The 11,243-nt window shown below is 34.8% G+C and overlaps 1 protein-coding gene across 1 annotated transcript; it reads left to right on the top strand.

Annotated features, from left to right (window-relative positions):
- Window positions 1-204: 204 nt before the first annotated feature.
- On the top strand, window positions 205-9,634 carry LOC138320324 (uncharacterized). Its single transcript, XM_069263248.1, has 9 exons — window positions 205-321; window positions 1,037-1,117; window positions 1,978-2,073; window positions 2,734-3,242; window positions 3,607-3,783; window positions 4,119-4,195; window positions 4,533-4,666; window positions 5,541-5,660; window positions 5,990-9,634. Exons 2-9 carry the CDS (start codon window positions 1,066-1,068, stop codon window positions 6,760-6,762), a joined length of 1,938 nt encoding a protein of 645 aa, XP_069119349.1. The 5' UTR covers window positions 205-321; window positions 1,037-1,065; the 3' UTR covers window positions 6,763-9,634.
- The last annotated feature ends 1,609 nt before the right edge of the window (window positions 9,635-11,243 follow it).

The raw sequence follows: 11,243 nt of genomic DNA on the forward strand, positions 1-11,243 counted from the left end.
ATGAAAAAAAAATATAAAAAAAAAATCTGCATTCTCTAGCGCTTATATATAAATTGTAACATTAAGTATTTTTCTACATTGTGTCTTTTATAAATAATGGTAAGTTTTCAAAACAAGTATAATAAATTTTCTTTGTTTTTAACAGCCATGATTCATTCTGGACTTGGAGCAGAACACGTCAACAGTTTTCTTGGCTGTTTAAAACATCCCCCCGGTCAGTGCGACAACCCTTAAGAAAAGAGAAAGAGAGGTTGGGGAGCAGATTGAAAAAGTTGCCAAAAGTTCAACAGAAGATGCAATGTTAAGAGAGAAGGAATTCAGGTACATGTATGGAAATCAAAGTCTCCAAAAATGCAAATTCAGTACCAAAGTAATCAATAACAAAAAGTAGTGTCATATATTATCATTTTTATATCCTCGAGATAAATGAATTTATTCTATAAGTATTCATGGTCCACAGGGATACTTTTCAAGTAAAAGTATGTACTTATATTTCAACAGTAAAAGTGTCTTAAAATTATACTGGCCATATTGTATACCATATGCATATTTCTGTATGGGAATCAATATGTTATGCTTTTCGCATAACTGTATCACAGGAAACAACTTAGATTTTCTGTTGTTTTCTGAATTTATTCTGACATTTTAATAAATGTTTAGATTTATAAGAATATGTCAAATCAACATGCACATGTAGGGGCCGCGTTGGCCGAGTGGTTAGGATGTCCCGACTTATTACCACAAGTCCTCCACCTCTGGGATGCGTGTTCAAATCCCAAGTGGGACCGTTGTTAGGTATTGACTGCTGGTTGGTGGTTTTTCTCCGGGTACTTTGGCTTTCCTCCCCCAACAAACCTGGCATGTTCTTACATGACCCTGGCTGTGAATAGGACGTTAAACTAATAAAACTAAACTAAAACCAAACCACATACTATCAAATGTGTATTTTACACACTAATGACAAAATTAATACATGTAAAAATATGATATTCAAACCATTTCTTAAATTACTAATTATTAATTTCTTTTTTAACAGTGGAACCAATAAAATCACTGCAAGTGTTGATGGGCGCCTGGCAAACAAGAGGGAGTGGTAAAGGATACAACAGTTTATCAGGTTAGTATCAAATTTCATTGGTTTGTGCTTAAATATTTGTTTTTGAAAAGCAAATCAGCATAAGCTTTATCATATCAGAAATACTGAGATAATAAAAAAAGAATCAAATGTGTTTATAATTAATTTGCGGTTCATTTTATGATTAAGTAACATTAATGTTAAGTAGCCCAGTAAGTTAGTTTCTAATTATTAGAAAATTGTAAATTAACAATCGTAAAATTTTATGTCCAATGGATACTTTTTTGCTGCAATTTGATCTATATCTAAATATAATGGGCCTTTGGTCTGAATTCTATTCAGTGCATGATTATACATAAATCCATTAAAATCTGCCTAATTAGTACTTTATACATAACATATACATGTATGTTTCTGTCACGAGAGTGATTATAATATGGGTATTGGTTCACGAGTACATAAATAGAATCCAACAGCTATTAACAGTTGACAATATTTATTACACACAAACCGAGACAGATAACCCTTTCAGTACTGTGGCCGTAAAGCACACATGTACAGGCTTCTAGCTATAAGTCGTGTATGTCCAGTGCCTATTTTCCACGTAATGTGCGGACACGCTTCCTCAAGGGTGGGCGTGCACGTGCAAGGACAGGGTCATGCAGGGTCAATGTGACACACTCAACCAATCCATTTACTCGCCTCTCATACGTCATCATAACAACTTACACACACAGATTTACATGTACAGGACATTACATGACACAGGGACATGTAAATTCAGACAGACACAGGGACATGTAAATTCAGACAATACAGAGCGCATGTAGTTAAAACACCATATATAATACATAGTATATATATGGTGAATTTAAACACCGCGACATTTCTATAATTCACAGGTCATTGTACAATGGTAGGCTGTAAAACAGGAAAAGTGGTTTCTTACGCTGTCAGGTCCAAAAGTTGCAGAATATGTGACCGAAGTAAAACTAAAGGTGGGTAAAAGTAAATGATTTGGTTTGTTTGGTTTAATGGTCTTTTATGCATATTTAGGAGGCGGAGAAAAGTCAGAAGTAAGAAAATCATTGAAATGGAGATAGTATTTGATCATACGGCAGTTTTGATATCCCAATGTATCAAGTATGATTTACTGTTGTTTATAGTCCCACATTCCATTGATTATGATGTCACAAAAATCATGTCAAAAGGTGACATCATAATCACCGGAAGATGGGACTATAATCAACGGTAAATTGTACTTAAGGGATTCTAAACTCATCATTGTGTATAAATTGTGTCAAATTTTTCATTAAAACAACTTCTTCTCATCAACTAAAAGACAAAGGACTCTAAATCTATGATAAAGGGCTGCCAAGTTTGTTCAAACTAATGACTTTGACCTTAATTCAAATTCAATGAGGTCAAATAGGCTAACTATATAGTAAGATGTCATGTGATATTTCATATAGAGTTTGTATCTTAAGATGAAGGGCTAACACGTTTGTTTAAAAGAAAGAAAGATGCTGATTGTTCATTTCCTGACATTCATTCTAAATTGCAGGGGTTAAAAAGGTTTTATACTAAAACAATATTATACCCAAATTTGAAAAAAATGCATGAAGATAGCAATAATTCTTTTAAAAAAATATTTATAGGAACTGTCACAAGGAAACATCTGTGCCGCAGAAATTGGAATGGGAGCGCGAAGGCTATGGAGCCTGATATGGTGGTGGAGATGGTGAAAAGCTCTAGTGTGGAAATTGAAGCTATTGTTGGAGATGAAGACACCTCAACTATTTCACGATTACATTCAGAAGTTAATTCCGCTATTACCAAACTTTCGGACAGCAACCACATTAAAAAAATTATCAGTAACAATTTATATTCGGCCCAAAAAAAACATAAGCAGCTTTCGGTCAAAACTATTAAATATATTCTTCGTTGTTTTAATTATATGTGTCAACAAAATAAAGAAAATATCAGTGGTTTACAGCAGGGATTGAATGCCCTTTCAAAACATCCATTTGGAGACCACAGTGAGTGCAGTTCATGGTGTCGCCACAAGGATAATACTACACTCCGTTATAACTCCCTCCCCTATGGCAAACCACTGAGTGATCCAGCCCTGCAGAAGACATTACATGAGATTTTCCTTAAATTTCAGGTAATTTCTAAAACTGAATTTTTCCTATAAAAAGAAACACAATTTGTTACATCAAAATGGTCTATTTTGGCATTTTGATTTATTTATATACATATTTTCCATAACCCAGTTGCTTGTTTTAAATACTGTATATGTAACAATATGAGGTAACATGAAGATGTTTTTATGGCATTTACCCAGTCCTGCTGTTTCACATATTAACAATTTGTAGGCAGTATTCATATTTCTGGAAAAGCTACATAGAAGTTTGTGTTAACTTTTTAGGTATGGAAAAATCTTCTGATACCCCCTAAATCGGACTGGCCAGCTGAAATATAGATTTATAAAATAGTCTTTTCAGTGAATCTAATTTACTCTCACACAGGGTCAAGCCACACAGAAACTAGCTAGACTAGGAAGTACTCAAGCTAATGAGAGCCTGAACCATTCTGTTGCGGCAAAAGCACCAAAATCAAGATTCTATGCTGGATCGGACAGTTTGAATTTTCGTGTGGGATCTGCAGTCGCGCAGAAGAATGTTGGACACACATATGTTGCTGATGTAAGTTTTTGATGAATGTACATGTATGCATGAAAAATATTTCTAAAAATTGTAAAAACTAATTATACCATGGTGAATGTTTTATTGCTGGGGAGGTAATGGAAAGTTTCATTAATGATAAAATACTTATCCGATAACAACTAAAAATCTTTTGTCCCATTTTTTCTCATCGGATAGGATTTACAGTCCCTCCCTCACTCCACTCCATCATAAACATTAGGGACAAATTATATGAACTAAATACAATTGAATATTAAATGAAGCTTCAATGTAAACTTATTTTAGTAAATTGATATTTTCCCAACTTTTTTTTACTGTTGTTGGTTGTGTTCCAGGCACATAGTAAAGTTGGAATTTCCCCAGGAGAGCACACAATCACTTTAGGATTACTTAGAGATGAAAGAACCAAAAAGTAAGTATACCCATCCTAACCATATTATTAAAGGTATATGGACACTATACAAGACTGAACACTTTTCCTCAGTATGAAACCTAGATTTTCAGTCCACTCGGAGGGAGCTATTGCTAGACCCAAGTATCAGCTTTGATGTTGGCAATCATATACAGCTAGGTTCAAGTTTTACAAAATAGTATTCTGTCAAGATATGACTTTTATATGTTTTTATGTGACAAGGCTTATCCATGTCTGTGGTCTGTGCTGGCATCTAATCTGTAAACTATAAGACATTAGATTTTTGATTTTGTCATGTGTATTAAACTGTACAACAAAGCACATTTTTTTTTTCAAGGAACCATGATAAGATGTTGACTAAGGAAGCCAAACTGAAGCGACTTCACCGAAAGGCAGACTTCTCCTCAAAGGAAGCCTCATGTGAGCTTCGAGAAGGACCTACATACTCGACAAGCATTGATTTAACAAGTGGTATGTATTTGCTTTACGTGAAATCTAATAGATACAGTTATTCTAGTCTTATGGCTGAATAAGTAGATTGATGTGAAGTGTGTAAGGTGTAGTTCAAAGTTTGTAGTTTGGCAGGTGTAAATATCCTGTTTTATGAGAGGAAAACCTCACACTTGCAAAGCAGGGAACTGGAGTGCTTTAAGTCTTCTAGTTTTGAAGAGAGGAACTTAGCATGCAATAATAATAAAATAAAATTCTTTATATAGATAGTGCTTGATATAGTGTTCAACTTATTTCATGACCAGAATGTTTCTTTGTAGTGTTATAAGAGAAAGGAATAAGAAAGCACTCGAAAAATGTTCAGGAAAACACATTCTTCACATTCTCAAAAGATGTCCATCTCAGACTCCTAATTACAAAATGTGTAGATCGATAAGATTTGATTTGAAAAGTTTCAAGTTCAATGTTAGGCACCCTCGATACTCCAAGGGTTACTGTCACTGACATTATATCCACCACACCTGGGACTCTATCAAAGTGAAACTGGAGGCAACAGAAGATACAAGTAATTCGTCCTTTGATGTACATACAGTACACTCTAGTTGACTGTGTGGCTTTGAAGTTGGGTATTGCTCTGTCTGAAACACTCAAAGGAAGTCTCTGCAGGCCTGCTATAGGTTAGTTTTTTGTCCTGAACTACCTCCAGTTTTACAATGAGATTTTTATATATAATAAGGCAAGGGGTTGATGTTATGACAGTGATAGTAACCCCTGGAGTATCGAGGATGAATGCTTGGATGTTTTGTGTGATTCTAAAGTTAAGTCTACGAACGTACATATTAGTGACATTAAATTTTATATATATTTTTTTCTTTTTTTTGTTTGAATTACCCAGGACCTCTTGATAATACAGAGATCCCACCTATTACGGAAGCTCCTGTACCAACTGCTCCCCCACTAGAGACAATGCCTGGCTTGACAGAAGTATTCTTTGATCTTGAAACAACTGGATTTGGTGAGAACATGTATACGTGTATCTATTTTCATTGCCCATCATGAAATGGGAGTCATACAGTGTTACTCATGCTTGTCATGTACTCTGTCCCATCCTTTCCTGTTGTCTTATATGGATGCAGTGTCATTTATGTCTTAGGGATAAAGTTCTATCTTATTTTATCAATATCAAAAATCTAAGATCAATCATGTGGGCCTCAGCCCTAGATAATTAATTACTTTCATTTGAACTATTTGTCTGATTGTTTGATTAACTGATATAAAAGGCCAGTATAGCTAAAGGTAATAAAATTTTTGACTCTTTAATTTACTCTGTTCATTACTTTTCAGGAACAAATGCACACATCACACAAATTGCAGCTGTGAAAGCTGATGGATCATCCTTCGACACCTTCGTAACAACAAAGCAAAGAATTACTAAAAAGATAACAGAAGTCACAGGAATATCTTCTGCCAATGGAAGGATGTCATATAAGGGAGCGTATGTGGAGGCTGTGCCTATAAAGCAGGCTTTAGAAAGTTTTATCAAATTTGTAAATGCTAATGCATTACTTGTTGCACATAACTGCAAAAGGTTTGATGGCCGCTTTCTGGCTAGAGCATTGACTGCTTGTAAGATTGTAAACCTGGATGCTTTAGTGTTCATGGACACGCTACCATTGTTTAAGGAAATGGTTCCAGGTTTAGAATGTTACAAACAGGAGTTTGTCTACCAGAAAGTAGTTGGTGGTAGCTACAATGCACACAATGCGTTGTCAGATGCCAGGAGCCTTATGGCAATTTGTGCTCAAGTAACTGCATCAGCAGAGCTGAAACAGAAACATTGTTTTTATTTATCTTATGTATATGATACGATAACTTTTGTAGATCAAAAGGCAGGTAATTTGCAGACACTGGCACCACTGGTTGGTGTACTTTCTGCAGGTATGCTGGACAAGATAGCTGCTAGTGGACTATCATTGTCCCACTTAAAACTGGCTTTTAAGCGGGATTCTTTCTCTGGCATTTCGGATTTATTCTCAGAGGTTTCTGAAAGCGGAAAGGTACGGGTTACCAAATCAAAAAGTGTGGTTGACAAGGTCAATGCTTATTTTACAGAATGAACTTATTGGTATCCCCACATGTAAAGTGCTGTGTCTGTCGTTCTCCTTGAAAGGATTTTCCAAACCGCAGGCTAAAGCTGCAATTACCAACGATAACGCCTATTTAAGGCAAAGGTCAAGCTTAAATCAAATTCTTTTCAAAGTTAAAGTATCTTATAAGTAGTGGTAAATAGCCAAGATGTTACAGAATGGTCAAGAATTTTCAAATAGCAGTATACCAATCTGGCATCAAAGGATTCAGGATTAGACAACATAGTATTTGTAACATAATGAGTAATAGGAGTATGTGTACACGTAATCTAATAAGGAATATGGGTAATGTACACATAGTGTAATGAGGAATATGGGTAATGTACACATAGTGTAATAAGGAATATGAGTATTGTACACATAGTGTAATGAGGAATATGAGTAATGTACACGTAGTGTAATAAGGAATATGGGTAATGTACACATAGTGTAATGAGGAATATATGGGTAATGTACACATAGTGTAATGAGGAATATGAGAATTGTACACATAGTGTAATGAGGAATATGAGTATTGTACACGTAGTGTAATAAGGAATATGGGTATTGTACACATAGTGTAATGAGGAATATGGGTAATGTACACATAGTGTAATTAGGAATATGAGTAATGTACATGTAGTGTAATGAGGAATATGGGTAATGTACACATAGTGTAATGAGGAATATGAGTAATGTACATGTAGTGTAATGAGGAATATGGGTAATGTACACATAGTGTAATGAGGAATATGAGTAATGTACACATAGTGTAATGAGGAATATGAGTATTGTACACATAGTGTAATGAGGAATATGGGTAATGTACACATAGTGTAATTAGGAATATGAGTATTGTACACGTAGTGTAATAAGGAATATGGGTATTGTACACATAGTGTAATGAGGAATATGGGTAATGTACACATAGTGTAATTAGGAATATGAGTAATGTACATGTAGTGTAATGAGGAATATGGGTAATGTACACATAGTGTAATGAGGAATATGAGTAATGTACATGTAGTGTAATGAGGAATATGAGTATTGTACACATAGTGTAATGAGGAATATGAGTATTGTACACATAGTGTAATGAGGAATATGAGTATTGTACACATAGTGTAATGAGGAATATGGGTAATGTACACATAGTGTAATTAGGAATATGAGTAATGTACATGTAGTGTAATGAGGAATATGAGTATTGTACACATAGTGTAATGAGGAATATGAGTATTGTACACATAGTGTAACGAGGAATATGGGTATTGTACACATAGTGTAATGAGGAATATGGGTAATGTACACATAGTGTAATGAGGAATATGGGTATTGTACACATAGTGTAATGAGGAATATGAGTATTGTACACATAGTGTAATGAAGAATATGGGTAATGTACACATAGTGTAATTAGGAATATGAGTAATGTACACATAGTGTAATTAGGAATATGAGTAATGTACATGTAGTGTAATGAGGAATATGGGTAATGTACACATAGTGTAATGAGGAATATGAGTAATGTACATGTAGTGTAATGAGGAATATGGGTAATGTACACATAGTGTAATGAGGAATATGAGTAATGTACATGTAGTGTAATGAGGAATATGAGTAATGTACATGTAGTGTAATGAGGAATATGAACAATATATATAAGAAATTTACTATGGAAATTATGTCAATTGTATATTTTTAGTTTAATAAGGATCAAATGTGTTACTAACGTTTTATTCTAACTCTGATTTCCTTACTCTGTCAATGGTTAAAATTTAATCATAATTGTTAGCTTAGCACAGCTAAGACTTATATTATATGGCAAAAAAAGAACTTTTTTGTGGTTGCTAAGGATAATTTTTGTTGCTAAAACACATGTTTATGGTTAAAACATATTTTACTATTTCCATTATCATTTTCTTTGGGTTGTCTGTGTCATTGATTTTGGATCAAAATATGAGCATGATTGTGCTTTTGTATGGCAATAAATACAACTTTTTGTTGTTTATTTTTTCTGGTTGCTAAGGAAAATGTATGCTACTAACTTCACATGTATATGAAAGCTAACTTCTAATTTTAAATTTTAACAATCTAAATGCCTTTTGATAAAAATATTGTAAGCTTAGCTAATGTTTAATTTGGTGACAATGATACTTTAATGACTGTTTTTATGTGGTTGCTAAGGATAAAATGTGTTGCCAAGGTACATATACACGGTAATTACCTTTTTTCTCTCCATTTTCGGTATCGACTTTCAAATGCAATCAGTATGAATAACTTTTGATCAAAATTATAAACAAAATAGAAGTTTCATGTGGTAATAATGATGGATATTTTTTTGTCGGTAAGGATAACATGTACGTGTTGCTAAGATACATGTATAAGGCAAATTACCCTTTTTTGCTATTTTCCTAAAAAAATATGTTGATGTTGTCAATAAAACTGACTTTTTATCCAATGTGTGAGCATAGAAAGGATGTTATAAAGCAAGATGTAGCATTTGGTGTGTATTTTAGGGGGGTTGCTAAGGATAAAGTTTGTTGCTAAGGATAAATGTGAAAGATAACCCACATTTTTCAATGTTTGCTTTATCTGTCTAGCTGATATCAACATTTTAATTACTTTTTAACAAAAAAACAATTATTAGTTTGTTTTTATTTACTAATAATTATCAGTTTTATGTGTATTTTTGTGGTTGCTAGGGATATTTCCTGTTGTCAAGGCCAATTATGAATGGTTACTAATGAAATTTTTCAATAGATTTAAAAATTAGAACAATATTGATGATTACGTTACTGTTCAAGTAAATTCTTTGTGAAAAACTATTCCTTGCATGTCAATAAATGTCCACATACACCTATTTTCTGTTGTGTTTCTATGGAAACCATATTTAAGCAAATGGCGGGAAAAATAGTACCGCTGAACTGAATTTTATTTGATAATTTTGCTTAAACTAACTCACATAATCTGTGTGCCAAATTTGAGGAAAATCCCATGAGTGGTTAAAATTTTCATTTAATGGTGTTGAATATCCTTAACAGCTATGGTCATGTAAGGACGGCCTCCAATGACTGCGGTGTGTTGCGTGTATGTTGTGCGAGGTGCGTGTTTCGGGAGACTGCGGTATATTCATGTTGTGTCTTCTTGTATAGTGAAACTTTTGCCCTTTTTATAGTGCTATATCACTGAAGCATGCCGCCGAAGACACCAAGCAACACACCCCACCCGGTCACATTATACTGACAACGGGCGAACCAGTCGTCCCACTCCCTGTATGCTGAACGCTAAGCAGGAGCAGAAACTACCACTTTTACAGACTTTGGTGTGTCTCGGCCAGGGAACAGAACCCAGAGCCTTTCTCACAGGGGCGAACTTTCAACTCAAGGCCAAAAGTGAGGCGGTGCCAAGGGAGGCATTAGGAAGGATAAAGTCAGTTAGGAAGATTAGAAAAGATCCTAAATTTAGTCGCCTTTTACGATCATGCAAATAGGGGCAGCAGGTGCGCAATTTCTAACCGCCCTAACTGCTCCGGGCAATTTAGAAACTAGGTCACCCTCACTAAAAAGAGAGGCTAATCATTTTGACTGCCCATTGTATGTTGCCTCCACTTAGATGAGTGATCACAGAATTATTGCTTCGCGTAAGCAGGATGGCCGATCGACTTCTCTGACTGCTATACACATTTATGTAAACATGTACTTGGCACATGTGAAAGTAATCAACACTAAGCCTCAATTTGATGTATAATACAATAGGCCCCCAGGCGGCTGTCTAATTACATTCAGGACCAAGTTGGGTGCCTACGGTCAAAGTAAAGGGTGGGGGGTTCTTTTTTGTTTTGCTTCTATATATTTTTTTTAGTTATATATATTTATACTGCCATGGAATGTAGCGTAGGCGCTAGGGAAGTGGCATACGTTACAAAGTACACATTACAGTTCTTGGTATGGTATGTAAAAAATGTGTGACAACAGATGCGTTATGGATTTTTTGTAACCAGTTATGTAGTTGGACTTCCTGAGTTCCGACCGAGTAAGCGCTTAAGTGTTGACAACCCTAGTTTTAAAGGTCTGTACATATTTGTCTAATTGCATTAGAAATTAAGGTACTCATGTTTAATTATCCCCCGCCAAACGAAGTTGACGGGGGATTTACAAATGGGTTCCGGAGCAATAACTCTAAACCAGTAGAGAAATTTCCACGAGAAACTTCATTACACACATCGGTCTATATGGCCTAGTAGTGCCTTTTGTCTATTTTTAGATTTTCATTTTTTTGCATTTTTTCCGTAAATCCATGGAAACATTGCTGAAAATATCATTTTTGTTTCCGGAGCATAACTCTAAAACCAGAAGAGATATTTCCACGGGACACTTCATAGACACATTGGTCTTATGGTCTAGTAGTGCCTTTTGCTATTTTAAGGTTTTCACTTTTTGTACTTTTTTCTGTTACCATGGAAACATTGC

The sequence above is a fragment of the Argopecten irradians genome, chromosome 4 (assembly GCF_041381155.1).
Source record: "Argopecten irradians isolate NY chromosome 4, Ai_NY, whole genome shotgun sequence".
In the NCBI taxonomy this organism is placed as follows: Eukaryota; Metazoa; Mollusca; class Bivalvia; order Pectinida; family Pectinidae; genus Argopecten; species Argopecten irradians.

Excerpts from the sequence above, each read along its gene's own strand:
- LOC138320324 (XM_069263248.1), top strand. The coding sequence starts at position 1,066 with ATGGGCGCCTGGCAAACAAGAGGGAGTGGTAAAGGATACAACAGTTTA. Across the intron at positions 1,118-1,977 it reads AGGATACAACAGTTTATCAG|GTCATTGTACAATGGTAGGC; the intron begins GTTAGTATCAAA and ends TATAATTCACAG. Across the intron at positions 3,243-3,606 it reads AGATTTTCCTTAAATTTCAG|GGTCAAGCCACACAGAAACT; the intron begins GTAATTTCTAAA and ends ACTCTCACACAG.